Genomic DNA, 18419 nt, shown 5'->3' with positions numbered 1-18419 from the left:
AATGAAATAAAAAGAATTCAACAAATAACAACATGCGGAATGCAGTTTGTTAAATATTAGATAAGTACAATTTATTGTTAAAATGCAAAATAATGAAATAAAATGTAAAATTTACGAATTAAAATTAGTTGAAATATTTAATCAAGTTCTATTATAAATAATGGAAAAAAATAATCAATGACATATTCTATATATATATATATATATATATATATATATATATATATATATATATAATATTGAATAAAAACAAGGACAATGCCATAAATAATCAAGATTTCAAATAGTTATTTAAAATGTATTGATTTGTTCATTTTCCAGTACTGTTTGCTATGAATAATGAAAATAAAATAATTGAATAAATACATGAATTCAGATACATTTTTTAGATAATTGAATTAATGTACAGTTCAAAATATTTTATGGAGAAAGGAAATGTCAATTTCTTTCTGAAAAGCGTCCTTGAGTATGTACCAAAGCTCTATGCTACATATTAAGAATGTTTAGTTTGGATTATTAATTTCATTGACATATAAGACAAGGATTTTCTTCCTTTACTTTAAATAAAACACTGAGCAAAGGCCCGTATAATACAATTTGGTACAATTTCTGACTGTCCTTTTAGACCTGATATCCCTGGCATGTTTTTAGCATCTGTTAGCATGAATAATGTCCGAAGAGAGTGATTCTCAAAAGTGTGTTATGACGACCACTAGTGGCTTGTGGGTATGCATACTGCTTGCTTGAATATTATTTTTTTTTTTTTTTACTTCAGTGCAGTTGAAGCACCTGAACCTGATAGAACGTATTTCAAATGCAGGTTGGAAGACTTATTGTTCTATCCAATCAGCGCATGTGACCATATATAAATGTATGGGAGGATTTATAACTGGCTGGATAACATATAACGTGGGGCATAGGCATAGCGCACGCACACACACGGTAAGTAATGTGGCATGAGCTGCACATAATTCATCAACACACGCGTTTGTGTTCCAAGATCACAAGCCGCCTGTGTCATGCAACACACATCTTGACGTCTGCACACACACACACACACACATGCACACGCGCGTGAGAGGGATGGCGGCGGGGATCGAATCGTGTGTTAGCGTCATGAGCGACGGGAGTTATTCGCCGCATGAACTTGCACTGCGGGCTAAAAGTACGCGGGGCGTTACCTATTATTCATCGGCAAAGTGCTGAACGTTCACACACAAATCACAAACGCACAAACCTTCAGCGTCCGTGCGCACAAAGCAGCAAAAAAACGGTTTGTTTTGTGTCCGTTTTGTTTTTTGTAGGGGTCATCCACAGCACAAAATACACAATAGGTTGAGAATCGAGGCATAAATAAGCTTATTTTGATACGAAATATTTTTTTCCTATTGGAAATAGAAGAAAGTGATAGCTTTTGTCTTATCGAGGCGCAGAGGATTATCTTCATGGTTCAGATAGAAGTTTGATCTCTGGGACATTTTCTTTTATCAAACTCTCCATCAATAATACACAAATCGGCAAATAACCTTTGCAGAGGTCTGCGTCATTCTCATCATTTTTATTTGTTGCTCGTTTATGGGGCAGGCGTGTGTGGGGAGCAGAATTACGGGAAGGGAAAAAAACACATTTTGGAGAGCTTGGGTAGTTCTGGACGAAGGTGTTGGTCCATTTCTTCATTCTTTCTTCATTTTGTTGATTTTTTTTCAAAAAAGTGTGCATTTAAAAAAACGTTTAAAATTTTAAAAACATTTTGGGAAAAATTGGGATTAATTTTTTTTTGTTTTCAAATTTATATTTCTTTTAAAGTCCGTGTAGAAGGAAAATATATACATCTAAATTTGACACGCCACAGAAAAGTGTGTTGTGAACAAACCTGCCAAATGAATGATGAATGGAGAAAAATCAACCAGATGCTTTTTCCAGGTTTTGGCGTAGCTAGCTAGCTAACTGCACGCCGCGATTGCGGCGTAAAACCGATGATGTGAACAAAGGCGCTCTAGTTCTTCTTCCAAAGTGCATCACTAGTCACCGTTTTAGCCGCAACACAAAAATTCAGACAACTGAAATGGTGAAAAACTATTTAATGCTACATCTCTACAATTGAGTACGATATAGTTCACAGTCTCAGTAATTAGTAAAAAGGAAAAAGGATCAGAGTTTTAGGGGCGCTGGGATTCATTTCATTTGTTGCTTTTCGCAGCTGTCTTGGTCCCTCGCACCCTAATCCTAATCCTAATCCTAACCCTAACCCGAATAGCGAGGGTTCACTGAAATAAGGTCATTAACGTCCTCATACGATTAAACGGACAAACCGGCGCTATCACACGCGACCACCGCGGCGCACTGTCGATCCAAGCGTGGACTCGGGACGACCCCGACTCCCGGCGTCCCTCGAGAGCCGTCCGGCTTTCCGAGCGAGCGCCACTCAACGGGACGACGGCTTGATTAACCGCTTAAAAAGGCAGATGAGGACGTGGAAGAGGAAATGCGCGGGGATTACACAGTAAACAGGAGCGAGAGAACAATAAAGCGGTGGAGATATGGGCCGTCTTTCATTTGAGTGATAAAAGAGGCGGCCGACGCAGTCGCCTAATCAAGACAAACCTTCACCCCGAGCGGGAGGAGGGACAGCACAGAAGGTGAGGACACGGCCAGAATTAATGCAATGATTTGTGCTGCGGAAAGCCATTATTTAATCAAATAAAAACTGTGTTAAATGTGTAGGTAAATTGTGTTTTCCCCTTCTTTTTAATTCGATTATTAACAATAAATCAATAAAACACAAAGTTTTCGATCCTAATATTCCGACTTTATCTTGAAAAAGTACAAACTTCATTCTCGCAAGTTTGAGACTTTTCATGCCGGCAAAATACGTGTTTGTTCTTGCAAAGATTTTGGCTTTTTGTCTTGAAACAAAATACTGCTTTATTCTCAACACAAAACATTTTTTTCTTGAAAATAGGCAACTGTTTATTCCTATAACATTTTGAGCTATGCATCGTTAGCCTCATAGCATAGTTGCCTCAGCAAATGTGTTTTCTAATAATTGCGTTTTTTCTTGACGTCTGTCTAAATTCTCACTCATCCGGAACATGATATTCCGCAAAAAAAAAAAATCTCGGCAAGTGGATTCTTCTTGTTTGTTGAATTAGTTGTGGTTTTGTTTCTTGTTTTTTCCGAAAACTATGACTCAGCCAACTTTGCTATTAGGCTAACGACATAGTAGTTATGTTATTCAGATTATGCTGAGTTTCTGGGGAAAACAATTCTGTGCTGAAAGGGGTCGCTGGATCCAATATGTTTGAAAACCCTGGCTTTAGTGGATCCAGTCTTTGCCAAAACAAATGATTTCCAATCTCATCGCAAAACGGTGACATCGATTGGGCCGTTTGACATGGTTTGCTGGGTCTGCACTGTGTAAATAAATGACATATAAACGTTTGAAATGTTTTTGTCACACTTGTTTGTGCCGCGAGGGAGTCATCCATCAGACAAGCGTGCCTGTCTGGAGACTCGCTTAGCACATCTAAAGCCGATTCAAGAGTTTTGCTCGCTTGACTTTCACGCAAGCGTCAAGAGAAATGGGATCCATCCATTCTTTTTTCGATAGCACTTATCCTCATTAGGGTCGCGGGTGAGCTAGAGCGTATCCCAGCTGATTTTGGGCAGGACACCAATGGACAATGCAGAATCTTCAATGTTTCCAGACTTCAAATTGTCCATCGGTGGTCATTTTGGCTGTGAATAGTTGCGAATGTCTTGGGGCCAGTCCAGCCTCCAAAGTTGAAACCAAAACTGTACATACAAAATATATAAAAAGACACTTTTTTTCTCACTGTCTGACATGAAATCACACGAAACATTTTGTGGATATCAACCCAAGAACAAAAGCAAAAAACCTTGTGAAGATGCTGACTGAAACCGGTTAGAGTCATTATCATGAAGTGAAACAAGTACTGTGCTAACATGGGCTGAAAGGCCAGGAAGAAGACCTTACCCCAAAAGAAACATCAGAAAAAACATTATTGGGACAAATGTTTGGAAAAATGTCCTGTGGTTTGACAAAACTAAAATCGAACTGTTTGACCATAATGAGCAGTGACATTCAGAGGTAAAAGAGGGAAGCTTGCAAGCCTGAGAACACCAGCCCAACTTTGAAATACGGGTGGTGGCAGCATCATATTGCGGGGTTGTTTTACTGCAGGAGGGACTGGTGCACTTCCCAAAATAGATGGCGTTATGAAGAATGAAACTTGATGTGGAAATACTGAAGCAGCAGCTCAAGACATCCACCAGGAAGTTCAAGTTTGGGCGCAAATGGGCAATAACGCGAAGCATACCGCCAAATTGGTTGCAAAGGGGTTTAAGGAAAACAAAGTCAATGTTTTGGAGTGGCCATCACAAAGTTCTCAGTCCTATTGCAAATTTATGGGCAGATCTGAAAAGGCATGCACGAGCAAGGCGGCCTACTAACTTGGTTCAGTTCCACCAGTTCTGTCAGGAATAATGGCCCAAAATTTCTGTTTTCACTATTGTGGACTGCTTGTGTAAAGATATCCAAAATGTTTGACCAATGTCAAACAATTTCAAGGCATTGCTACCAAATACTAAGAAAATATTGTCGGAGTAAAAATCCCTCATTCATTCTGGCATTTAGCTAATAGAAATAATTTTGTTTCTCCTAATTGACCTAAAACAGGAAAAGTTCAGTCTAATTTCATGTCAGACAATGAGGGCAAAAAAGCATGTGTCTTTTTATATAGTGTACAGTATGTACTGTACATTTCTGGTTTCAATTGTAGGTCAGCTGGGTTAGGCTCCAGCTCACATGGAACCCCAACTAAGACAAGTGCTTTGAAAAGGACTGATCAGGTCTGCATTCCCCAAACAATTATCTGATAACGTAAGAAATGTCAGTCTGCATGTTGATCGTCGCAATACATCATCGCCAAGCCCCGTTCGGAGATTAAAAAAAAAAAAAGGAAAATGGATGGCGGTGTCTGGCCGTCAGCCCCTTCCTTTTAAGTGTTTCCTGATGCTTCGGCGTCGTCGATAAATTGTCGGCGAGGAGTAGCACAACGCCGAGTCCCGGTGGGCGTGCTTGTTTACGTAGAGCCATGTTTGCCAGACGCTGGCAGACACTTCATTCGGGACAACTGCACTATCTAATGAGATTCGATACACAGAGCTGCCTTCACAGGAATAATGACACTTTGCTGGACACGACACAATATTTGCCAGTTCGTGTGTGGGATTATTGTTAAGCGTCTTTGAGTACTGTATGTAGACTATGTAAGTTCTGCTTCAAAAATAATACAATCAATTCTTCAAAAAAGAGGCTTCAAGCTGTTTTTGGCTACTTCCAGTTGAACTTTACTATCAAAATAATTGAAAACAACAAAACAACCACGCAACTTGGCCTTCCGCTAGCTTAATGCCTAACGCACAATGCGAAACACCATAGACGGGCTAATGAATAGCGTGGGTAGTTGCAGGGTTATAACCCTTTTTTTGCTGTTCTAAAAACAAAAAGCAAACATTTCACTCGCAATTGTTTATAATATATAGTACAATAAGCTACATGACAACGTCGTGTGATGCAGCATTTGCTAAGACTGCAAAACCAAACAACTATTATGTAAAAGCAAGCAAAAATAAAGGTTTCATTGCAGAAAGTGCCGCACACGTTTTGCTGGAACTGCCGTCATCACCGTCCAATTTATGTCATCAGGAATTCGTCATGTACGTCATCATAAACAGTATTAGGTCAAGAAATATGTATCCTGTTGTCAAAGGATTTTTTTCTTTCTCAGGACAAGCACTTTGAGAGACAATTGAATAAAAATTTGATGTAAAGAGTCTGTCAAACTGTTCTTCTAAAGTCAAGTCACTTATACAAACATGAATAGTTATCTTCTGTCTTGATTCAACTGGCCTCCCCCAAACATATCATGTTGTGTATAATTGTCCTGCATCAGACTAAGATGTGTTCCTAAGAATTGGGCAGGACGGGTCCAAATAATAACCCCAACAACAACAACAAAAAACATCTCATTAACGGTGGCAATCAAGTCTGAGCACCATTATTTGATCATGCAGGTGTACCCAATGTTCTCTCCCGTAAGTGAGCACACTGATAAGTCTTACAGATTGAAACCTGAAGTGCGTGCGTAGCCATAGGGGAGATTTGTGTCGCTTTTATTGTCCATAAGGAATGATAAGTGTCGGCGTGCTTGCACTCCATCATTTGTTCAATAAATGGGCGCACCGAGGCTGACGACGATTACGGCGACGTCTGTCTGCCGTGACGACTCGGGAGGAGGAGACGAGACGAGACAAAGCGAGCGGGAGATAAGAGAGCGAGTGGGGGAATTTAAAAAAGCAAAAGAATGATGGCGATAAACAGCAGACTGAAATGGGCAAGATAGAAGCGGTAATTGCGGCAGAGGACACTGCGCGCTGTTGCTTTCAGACGGTATTGCAACAAGCTGCCAAAACGTGTTTCGATCCGGCAGACAAGAGGACCTCGACATCTGCTAATTATTTCATATTTTATCTGTTGTAGCTCAGACATGTTGCCATCCGTGCCAGGTGTCCACCTGTCCAGCCATTCATCATTGGACCGTCACTGAAAGGTCATCCTGCACTTGTTTGCATCTGTGAAAGAGGGCGGTCTCCTGCTGTGGCATCTTTTTTCTTCACATAAGAACTAGTGTTCTTCTACTGCATAAGACCACTTAATCAAAGACCGAGTCGAGATCAAGACTTTGAGGGATTGAGGTGAAGTCAAAATCAAGACTTTAAAGAAGTGACAATAAGCACGGACCAAGACTTTGAGGAGTAGAGACTAATGCCGAACTCAGACTGCACGAATTTAGCCCGATTTTGACCCGACAGACAAACGTTCACCGTCGTGGCCAATTATGAGTTCCCTTGATCGCAGAACAAGCTTTGTCACCCCGTGTAGTGTGACAGACTCTTAGACTGGCGATCTGGCGTCTAGGACGCTTCAAGACCATGGCACAGAAAGTCTGGCATGTCAGTATTTATTTATGGTCCTACGATTTGGGCTAAGAACAAGGCGGGTCGAGATTACAACCAAAGCAACTTGATAACAAGCTGAGACTAAGACCAAGCAGACTGAGCAGAGACTAAGACCGAGTCAAGACTAATACCAGTTTAAAGTTCATACGTTGAAGTTTGTTTTTTTGAGCACAAAATGTCTTCAGAGAACACATGTAATAGTGCAAAAGCAAGAATGGTGTAGAACTTGGCAATAGTATGTATTCTGTTCCTGGGAATATTGCAGCATGTTGTATTCTCCCAGCATGCTTCCAGAAAAGGCCACCATGTTGCACTGGCTTACTGAGTGCGCGTGCGCGTGCGTGTGCGCTCACCTTACTTGGCTGCAAAGTGCTTGATTTGGATTCTGAAGCTTCGTGAGCCAATAAATCTTCTTTCAGAGAGCATCTGCCCTTTAGCTAATTGAGGCCGAGCATCTGACTGGTTTTGCAGCACAAGAACTACCACAGCAGGCCACAGCTGCTTTCGACACGGCTACCTCGCTGTCACACGCTGGTAGGACATGGCCAAAGTGCACCGCCGGACACGCATGCACAAACAACCTCCACCGAGGCTGAACAATTCCCTCTTATAGTACAGTGCAAAAATCTTTGATTGCCATTACATTATTTGGTTTTAGCAATGCTACAGTTACAACTCAGTACAGCGAAACCTCCACCAAGGTCGAAATGTTAAAAAATATATATATATTGGAAAATTTCGTGACGTGGCGAGACCAAGTCAAGACCAAGACTTTGAGGGCTTGAGACAGACTCAAGACAAAGACCCAAAGGAGCCGAGACCAAGACTTTCCGGGAGTGAGACTGAGTCAAGACGAGGGCTTTGAGGGGTTAATCTGATTTCAAATTAAAACTTGGAGGAGCTGACACCAAGTCAAGACTTTGAAAAGTCAAGGCCAAGGCTTTCGGGCGTTGAAACAGAGTCCAGACAGGAGTTTTAAGGAGTTTAGACCAAGTCAGAGCTAAAACTTTAAGGGGTTGAAACTGAGTCAAGACCAAATTGAGGGGTTAACACCAGATCAAGACTAAGACCAAGGCAGTTGAAGACCAAGACCAACACTTTCATGGGTTGAGACAGCGACAAGGTCAAGACTTTGAGGAGCCCAAGCCAAGTCAAGACCAAGATTTTAAGGAGCTGAGACCAAGTGAAAACAAAGAACAAGACAAAAACTATTTGTGACATGACGCATTTGTCTGTTTTTGTCTTTTGCTTGATCGTTAGTTAGGAGGCCGCTCCCTGCTTCATCACCAATAGCAGAATATTTTATCTGGATTCTCACCAAATTTCCTCAGACTCATGCATACTCTACAACATTTCCTGGAAAACTTCAAGACCTTCCGCTCTGGTTAGCAATCTCGTTTGTCGTCTGTCTCTTCCAGGTTATGGCATAGGCCTGCCGCAGGGCTCGCCTCTGACCCGCAACGTGTCCGAATTCGTGAGCCGCTACAAGTCAGACGGCTTCATGGACATGCTGCACGACAAATGGTACAAGGTGGTGCCCTGCGGGAAGCGCGTCTTCGCCGTGACCGAGGTAAGTGACAGGATGACGCGGTGCTTCTGGGACTTCAGCCGTCGTCCCCGTGCGCTGTGTTTAAAGGCGACACTTCTAGAAATAATACTCTCTTTGGGACGCGGCCTGCCAGCTAACTGTCACACACAATTGCGTACACGCACACATAGACACACACACGAATGCCTGAAGAACAAACACAATGATGGGGTCACACACTTCTGCCAGAGCTTAATTAACCAGGCACCACAACATCGCATTGTTTGTGTTTTCAGTTTGTCGATCTGTGCCCCTTTTAGGCCAGTGTTTTAATATTTATACCCCATCTCAGCTCAAGTGGTGCCGCACTCTTTCTGCACCTCTTTCACTCTGAATCTTGGGGTCCTTTGAAAGGGACTATAGCAATCTTAAATCCTAAAACTTATTATTACTGGCAGTAGAAGTAGTAGTAATAGTAGCAGTACTATTGGCAACATCCATCCATCCATTTTCTGAGCCACTTCTCCTCACGAGGGTCGCGGGATTGGCAACATTATTTCGACAATTAGATCACAAAGGACAAGAAGCAGTAACTTTGTTTTGATTTTTATTTATTTTTTACCACAGTCATTTGCTGGCTCTGCTGAGGTACTGCACTTGACTTTGGAAACTGAACCTTAAACAACAACTTGCCGCTCTATCGTTGCTTTGGGGGCTAAGGTTGTTGTTTGGGCTAATTTAGGAACAATTTGGGATTTAGTACCACGTTGCCCTCTGGATGGAGAAAGCGTTAAGCACCTGGCTGACAAAATCGCAGCGTCAGCGCGCGCCTAATTGCACAGCCAGCATCACAGAGGCGTCGCACATATTATTATTAGCTCGGTGACAGGAACCTGATGAGAGTACTTTGGAAGATGCTGCCATCCGTCCACCGACCAATAAAGATGTCACAGAAGGCTGGCAGGTGTGTCTGTGTGTGTGTGTGTGTGTGTGTGTGTGTGTGTGTGTGTGTGTGTGTGTGTTTGCGAACCAAGGCCGCTTGAGACAAAGTCAGGTATTCTGCTGGGACCAAATCAAGACTAAGAGGACTCGAGAATAACACTAAGTCAGGTCGAGACTGAGTTGAGTCAAAGACCAAGGCAGGTCAAGACCGAATCAATACTAAGACCAGGGTGTGTTAAAACCAGTTCCAGTAGTGTAAGACCAAAGTGGGTCAAGACCGAGTTGAAAGGTGACTTAGTCGAGCTTAAGGCGTGTCGAAACCAAATTCGGACCGAGACCAACGAGGTTTGGGATCAATTTGAAACTTAGACCAAGTCAAGGCTAAGACCGATGGCGGTCTGGCCAAGGCTTGTCTGAAGAGGGTTTAAATCAAGTTGAAACTTGATCAAAGTACCCGCCTCGATCAAGGTCAAGTCGAGGCTAATAATGAGGCAGCTTGAGACAAAGGTATGTCAAGAACGTATCCGGACTAAGACCAAGGAGGTTTGATATTGAGTCATGTCCATGACAAAAGCAGATCAAAATCAAATTGAAACCAAGACCACAAGGTGTTGCAAACAAGTCAAGACTAAGACCAAGGCCGGTTCGAGTCGAGTACATAGGCGGGTTGAGACCTAATTGAAACGAAAACCAAAGCGGGTCCCAATTAAGTTAAAACTAAGACCAAAATTGGTCGAACCTGAATCTATACTAAGACGATGGAGGGTGGATATCATGTTGAGACTTGGACCAAGTCAGGTTGAGACCTAGTCGAGACCAAAGACTGAAGCGGGTGGAGACTAAGCAAAGGCATGTGCTGTGTAAGACCAAGACAACAAAGTGTTCCTCATAAAAGACTGAATCATTGTTTCCTCTTCAGCGCCTCCCTGCTGACTGGTTCTTTCTGTTCCCCCTCAGCTGTCATTGATGCTCATTGATGCACTTTCACGCTCCTACATAAATGTGTATGTCGCTCTTCCTCCACCACCGCCACCCGCCACCCGCCACCCCTCCAACCCTCCCTCCAGACGCTCCAGATGGGCATCCAGCACTTCTCGGGCCTGTTCGTGCTGCTGTGCATGGGGGTGGGTGGTGCCTTGCTGACCTTGGCGGGCGAGCACACCTTCTACCACCTGGTCATCCCGCGCCTCCGCCGCAGACACACGCTGCAGTACTGGCTGCACACCAGCCAGGTGAGTACACACAGACTGCAAACGTACATATGAAACACACACGCTCACACACTGCTGTAAGGTCATCAGCATCTGCAGTTATTCTTGAAGGTCAGTTGCGCCCTCTACTGTCGTAAATCTGGCAGTGCACCTTAGATTTTATAAGTAATATATAGACAAATAAGTAACATCAATGGGATTATAACTAGCCCGACATGGTGTGATAGTTTTCTTCTCATTTTCAACAGTCATTATAATATAGTGTAGTATAGGAATGATGTTGTACCCAGTGTGATGCAATAAGTATTAGATAATCATTATTTTCTATACCTTTAAGAATGAAGATGTTTAAAATGTAATTTACAATGTACAGTGTTGCCCGCTGTTCGGGGAAAGGGGAGGTTGGGCTTTGGTCACGATTTACCATTGCTACTAAACAGTTGTAATAACAATGTAGGAACTCGATAGGGAAAAGCCGAAAGTCATTTCGACTGTCTACACTCATCAGATACATTACATGAAAAATAAAGTTTTAATAACAATGTAACAACTGTGTAATAAAGCAATACATCAAACGTTTGCTCATTATCTTCTATTCTCAACACTTAAAATGTATGTTAATGAGGTGGAGGTTTAGCATGGCATCAATATTTGATGATGATTTCAAGGATACTCGTAAAATTAGAAAACAAATATATCCGCCGTCACCAATTTAACCAATTGACACGAAATTGGGCATGCATGTTTATCATAACAGGACATGCAAAAAGCTCTAGGACCCATGCCCTAAACTAAACAGGAAGTCATCCATTTTGGTTTGGAGCAGGCCTTTTTTGTTCCAGGTCTCTTACTTTGGCAAACTCCTGCAAGGGAATTCAAAATACAGCTTTTTTTTTGTTTTTCTTTACTGAAATGAGTAAAGACTAGTGTCATCGTGCTACAGCACAGTAATTAACTTTGTTGTTGCTCTTTTGTCTGCTCTAGTTATATGGTGGAGGACCACCTAGTATTGTGATCATTTGTATATTTACCTCCTTGTTTGAATCCCAACTTTCAATGCATCTCTTGAGGCTTTCATTGAGAAAATGATCCGTAGTGATGGAGTGCGACGTCAACAAAATGTGGGCTGTAAAAGTCACGCATGTCCTGCCATCAAATGAGAAGCCTTCGGCAGTAGGTCTGAGTTGTTAGTAGAAATTTAGCAGTGACAAGAAGATCAAGGCTTCTTGCTTTCGCCGCCCTCAAAAAAGGGCAACCCCTCCAGGGAAGCCTGCCTGCATCCATCCCATAATCAGCTGCGGTATCAAAGCGCCACGTTTGATGTCTCAAGTGAAATCCTGCCATTCCTCTTCATAGGGATAGTGTAGGAAAGGTTTTAAGCTGCCACGTCACATCTTCACACCTTTAAACCCGACTTATCTCGCCGGATAATTTGATTAAAATGTAAAGCAGGCTTTGTGAGCCGTCACATTTAAGGCTGTGTGACGAGAATAACAGCTCTCCGTAATTCATAAATTCAGCTCTCGATTCATTTCCGAGCTGATGAAGCGATCAGTCTCCTACTGTTAAGGCCGTCTTGAAATTGCTATTTCGAGGCCATATAAACTGCCGTTTCGAGGGGTTTTCCCACCTAATTTTTCAGCCGTGTTCATCCTGGTGAAAATTTAGTCGTGGTCTTGGGGACCCTCTCGGCCTTGAAAATTTAGGAAGATTCAGCCCCCAACGCCTGTTTCACTTAGCAACATGACATTTGGTAGGGACGTTGATCATGAGTTGACCCCCAAAAAGTGTCAAGAAGCCATGCCCAAAAAGATACAGGAAGTTGGCCATTTTGGTTTGCAGAGGCCATTTTTAAATCCAACTTGTTTGTTTTTTGAAATAATTTTCCAGAAAATTCACCGAGCTCTCCACACGGCGTATGAGGACGAAGGCAAAGAGCTGACAGGCCTTGAACAAAAGTAAGAAGCTACCAACTTTCCTGCATTGTTGACTCCATTCTTAAACATCTACGTATTTTAACCCTCATTTATGTATTGTTTACAATTTGAACAAAAAAATCTTGTTTCACGAGAGATAACATTAGTCTGTCTTGAGAAATAACCAGTGGAACCTTGATAAAACGGACCCCGATATATCGGATATCGGTTAAAACGGACTGTCAGGACTGAACAAAAATAAAATTAGTTTCCCATTTGACACTTGTACTGCTGTTGACAAAGTAAAAAAAAAGAAAAAAGAAAAAAAAAAAGATCCAACTCCAAAAGATGTGCCTTCGTGGCGGCGACCATGTTGAATGTGGCGGCCATGTCATGATGGATACAGTATATCTACTGTATTGTCTATTGTACATAGACTCGCAGAGCGGCATGTCAACAGTTTTAACTCTGAGAAATACAAACACGCGTCTCTGGAGTCTTGAACATGCTATTTTTGGTACATTAACAGTTTTTTTGTCAAGCCGTTCGCCTTTGGCAACGGATTTGGAACTAGGAAGCACACTAATTCCTCGCAGCCCATGAAAGGGACTCGCCTATGGTGAGTACTGTACGTTAACGCCGTCACCATGAACAAGCACACCGGCATGGCAAGTTTGGATAAAATGTGAAACTTTCAAGCAATGTCAAGCTTTTGTTATATTTATTGACAATAACGTTGTACTGTACTGGGTGCGTTTTAGGTCACAAACCTACAAAACGGTAATTTTGTACTATACAGTTATATGGGTGCATACGGCGTCCCAAAAAAAAGTGCGCGCCTATTAGTCCGTTCTACCGAGGTTCCACTGTGTGTATAATCGATACCTCACTATGATGGAAACATAACACTACTTCCGTGTAAATGAAGCCCCTCAACTCACTTTTACATGGTTCCTTGGCAACAGGTTGCCAGAATATGGTGGCTAAGCACTACTTTGGTCTGAATAAAGCTCCTCAACTCACTTCATCAACGTTCTTTGGCACCAAGATGCCACAAGATGGTGGCAAAACACTAATCATGTCTAAATAAAGCTCCTCAACTCACTTCAAAATAGTTCCTTGGCACCAAGTTTCCACCAGTTTCCAAATCTGAGAACATGCGAATTTGCCAATGCCCAGCGGCAAATATGCAGGGCATTACTGTATTGTGATGTGTTCCGCATATCTGATCTGGTGTCGTCCTGTCGTCCACCAGCGCCTTCTCTTGCATCTCGGAGAACTGCAGCCTGCACAGGAAGCAGCATCAGAAGCCTCCCCCCAATTCCCTCCCCGCCTCCAGCTCGGTGGCGGACAGCGGCAGCTCCTCGTCGCCGTCCCACGAGCCCAAGGAGAAGCGGGTGCACTTTGACCTGGACACCCTCCACAGCTATAGGCTGCGTACCCACACCGCCTCGGTACGCGGACGCCCCGGTATGGTGGGCCGTCCCGGGCTGGGCCTCGGCGGCTTGGGTCTGCCCGGCCTGGTGAGTTTGGGCCTCCAAGCCAACGGGGGGCCGGTCTCGGCGCTGGCATCCTCCGGTTTGGTTCCCCCTCCTCTGGGGGGAAGGGACGCCCAGACCGGCTTGTGGGAAGGGGAGCTCCGGGAGCTCCAGGAGAAGATTGAGATTTTCCGGAACCAGCTCCGGGAAGCTCTGGCCAGGAGGGCGGAGATTCAGACCAGCTTGGACAGGGAGCGTAGCGGGACGGTGCGTCGGGACACCAGCCTGGACAGGGAGCGTGACCGGTTGCGGGTCCAAACCATCAGCACAGACAAGAGCAGCGCCGCTCAGCCCGACAGAACCAGCCACACGCTCAACAACCAGCCTCGCCCGGCCGGCACCGGGAACCTCACGCCCGGGAGAAGCGGCCAACTGAACACAATCGACAGCCTGGACCGAGGGCGAGCCGCCTTCTTACGCTCAGTTCTCCCCCAGACGGATGACCGGACCGGCCAGTCGCGCGGCGTCTCTTCCGCCAGTCTGGACCGAAGTCGACTCGGCCAGCCCGACGCCGTCCGGTCGGCTCGGAACACTTTGAGCCTGGACCGGCAGAAGGCGAGCCCGACGCCCGTTCTCAGCACTTTGGAGAGGACAAGAGCCAGCCAATCGGACGCAGGGGGCGCGAACTGATTTGACTTGATCTCCGGTGGGGGAAAAAAATAGCGCATAGCCGCGGGAAGACATTATGTATTATTACACAATTATCTTGAAAAGAATTAACAGCAGACTCATTTCTACATTTTAGTGCAAAAAATCGAATACAGTACGCCCAACTTTTCACTGATCACAGCAGCAAGTGCGCACTTGAAACAAATGTGGCTAGCGTAATAAAATAATCATAGCTATTTGGTGAATACAAAAGAATATTTTTAATTCAAGTTCTGTCAATTCAATGTACCCTTGCATTTCTATATTTCTTCCCATAATTTGAATCTTTATATTAATTAAGCTAATGGTGCTTTCGCGCACCCGATTTTTAGTTATGACATAAATTGCCAAAATCTGCCTTTTGACGATTGGAATACTTGAAAAGTAAATGCAGCGATGCCCGCTTGGATGCGATGTGGTGACTCCAAATGTCCATGTTTATTTTTCTAATTATTAGTATTTTTAAAATGTATTTTTATTCTTTGAGAGAATATTTATTTCACACATTCAGGGAGATTATTGTAATTATTGTGGTTCTTTTACTTTTAAAATATGCTTATCTTATTCTTATTATTGGCGGTGGGGGAGTGCAAATGGATTTGAATGGACCCAATCCAACTAAGTATGACGATTTACGTGACTTCGCCCAGCCAAAATCATAAAAAGTTTCAAATGATATTTTATTACAATATTTTTTAAGTAAATGCCCAAAAATTTACAATAAATTGTTCTTTCTTTTTTGTTATTCATTAAATAATGCCAATTTTATTCTCAATACTTAATATAATAATGTAATGTTTACTAGTATTAATTTTGGCCCATGTCCCTGAACACCACACACGTCTCAATTTCTTCTGCTATCTTCTCAGAGAATATAGTATTAAAATGAAATGTATTATTTTTACTGACAAACGTAACACAGGATTGCCATTCAACTCTGCATTCGACCACTAGAAGGCGCCCTTGCCGTCCTTCCCGCGGCTACGGACGCCTTGCAAAGTGACTGAGGACATTTATGAAGCAATCTATTTTTAAAGAGGAAAAAAAAAAAAAATAAGTGAAATGTTTAAGGCCTTTGTGGATTTCTTGGAGCACTTGAGTACATTTTCAGCTGACCATGTGTAATACCGCTGCAGTTCTGCTACTACCATGTTCGGATCTGAGGACATCACTCGAAGGGTTTTAAACGTGGGAAAAAAACTGTTTACCTCCGAACTCACAAGGATGAGAACACATTTTACATTCAAAAACAAAAGCGCGCGGTACTAAAATGTTGACGCAAAATACTTTTCATCCATCTAATTACACACTAATTGTAACCACATTTATGAAGATTTTATGATATGGACCATTCCATGTTTTGAAATAAACATTTATATACATACAAAACGTGCACGATATCTCACTTTTAGGCATTAATCATTGTATTAGGTACATCTGCACGATACAAACGTAATTCTGCCTAAGGATATGTGAGCACAAATCATGTCCCCGTAATGCCAATGCAGGCACTATTCTGAAAGTGTTCAGGGTGTGACTGTTTTTTTCTTGTATTAGGCACTCGGTGAAGACAAAAGTTTGTTTCCACCTTCATATCATTGGGTTCTATTGCAACGTGGGGACCACAAATCAGGTGACCCATAATATGAATGCAGGGGGCTAATCTGGTGTGTGTGTGTGTGTGTGTGTGTGTCTCTTTGTCAGACTATCTGTGTTCATCACTCAGTGAATACACATTTTTATTTTCATCATGACACATCATTGGGACCTATTGTATTCTGCAAGGTGTGTATGCGTGCTTTGATATTGGTGGCTGTTTAAAGTCAAAGGTTTTGTTTACACAGCCATGCCATGGGAACCACAAATCAGGAGATCCATAATATGAATGCAAGTGCTCTTCTGTGAGCTGTGTATGTGTGTTCTGGTATTTCTGGAAATGTGAGGATAAAAGCTTGTTTATGCAGTCACGTCAAGGGGGACATTCAGTATTTCTGGTTGGGGACCACATATCAGGTGAATCTCGGAACTATTCTTAAGGTATACATGTGTATGTATGTGGTTTCTTGTGTTGATCACTCGGTGAGAACAGAAGTTCATTTACACAGTCAACCCCATGGGGACCTATTTCGGTGTGGAGACCATAAATCATGCCCCTGTAATGTAGATCAGGTATTTATGATGTGTGTCGGTACACTCTATGGCTTCTGGTATTCATATCTGAATGGGAGCAAACACAGTCATGTTCTCGAGCCCTATTTTGTGAAGGGCACCACAAATCAGGCGACCCAAAATATCTATCTACGGTTCTATCAAAGTTAGCCAATCGATATAATGAGGTTGTAATGACTTATTTTTACCACAGAGTGTCGCCCATGCAATGTGTGTTTTCTTAACCTGACGTCATAACAATTGTGACGTGATTATACGGCAAAGTGAGACTTTTATCTTCTACAGCCCAGAAAATGAAGCGCGCCCATGCAACATGAGACTTAACACGGAGAGGATAGTGGGATGGGAATGTGCGGGTTGCGCAGGGAAATGCAGATTATGGAGTGTCGCGTTTTGCATTTAAATTACGGATGATCATGATGATGATCATGATCTCCACGGCCCGTCAGCTAACAAACAGTGTAGCTGTGGTGGCGTTGTTTGCAGGTATTCTGAATGGCCTACACAAGAAATCAATTCCAAGGCAATTGCACAGTTGTGTGTATGCGTTTTTGTGTGCGGTTTCACGTGTGGTCGGGTAAATGTGTCAGCTGCACTGAGGTGTGCTGTCAGGCAATACTTACAATGCTATTCATGTGTGTCGAATGTAAAATGTTTGTTGACACAGACATGTCATTGGGCCCTATTGCGTGGGGACCACAAATCAGGCACAACCCGTTAGAAAAATGCAGGAGTGATTCTGGCGGTATCTGTGAAGTCTGTTTGGGTGTGTTTTAGTATCCACTTGATGGGGACTAGCGTTTGTTGACACAGTCGTGTTGCAATGTGGGGACCACAAACCAGGTACCCAATAAAATGAACGCAGGAGGTAGTCTGTAAAGTTTGTGAGTGTGTATGTCTGCATGTTCCGGTATACGCTTGGAACGAGCAAGCATGTTGATACTGTCATGTTATATGGTAAGGGGACCACAAATCAGGCCATCTGATGAATACAGCAGCTGTTCTGTGAAGTTTGCGCATGTGCACATGTGTGTCTGTGTGTTGAACTATACACTTGGTGGGGACAAATATATGTAAATACAGTGATGTTGTGGTGTTGGGACCGCGAATCAGGCATGCAGTAATATGAATGCTGGAACTATTCTTTGAAGTTTGTGCATGCATGTGTCTGTGTGTTCTGGTATGCACTTGGTGGGGGGAAACATGTTGATGCCGTCATGTTGTAGTGTGGGGACCACAAATTAGGCGCCTAATAATATGAATGTGATGTTTGTGTGTGTGTGTGTGTGTGTGTGTGTGTGTCTGTGTGTGTGTGTGTGTCTGTGTACTGCAGTATTCCTGGCTATGTGGGGACAAATGTTTTTTTTCACATCACTGTGTTTTCATATTATCACTTGGTGTGGATAAGCCTTTGTTTACACAA

General features: G+C 42.9%; 1 protein-coding gene across 1 annotated transcript in view; it reads left to right on the top strand.

Moving 5' to 3' along the window:
- The window catches only part of grin3ba (glutamate receptor, ionotropic, N-methyl-D-aspartate 3Ba), an 80666-nt gene extending 64498 nt beyond the window's left edge, over window positions 1–16168 (top strand). The window contains exons 10-13 of the mRNA XM_061696226.1: window positions 8463–8614; window positions 10582–10746; window positions 12616–12683; window positions 13897–16168. Of these exons, the coding sequence (XP_061552210.1) occupies window positions 8463–8614; window positions 10582–10746; window positions 12616–12683; window positions 13897–14809 (1298 nt within the window). The 3' untranslated portion in view covers window positions 14810–16168. The remainder of the gene's footprint in view (window positions 1–8462; window positions 8615–10581; window positions 10747–12615; window positions 12684–13896) is intronic.
- Window positions 16169–18419: the final 2251 nt, after the last annotated feature.

This window comes from Phycodurus eques, chromosome 14 (genome assembly GCF_024500275.1).
Source record: "Phycodurus eques isolate BA_2022a chromosome 14, UOR_Pequ_1.1, whole genome shotgun sequence".
NCBI classification, from domain to species: Eukaryota; Metazoa; Chordata; class Actinopteri; order Syngnathiformes; family Syngnathidae; genus Phycodurus; species Phycodurus eques.
This window is presented reverse-complemented; position numbering and strand designations above follow the sequence as displayed.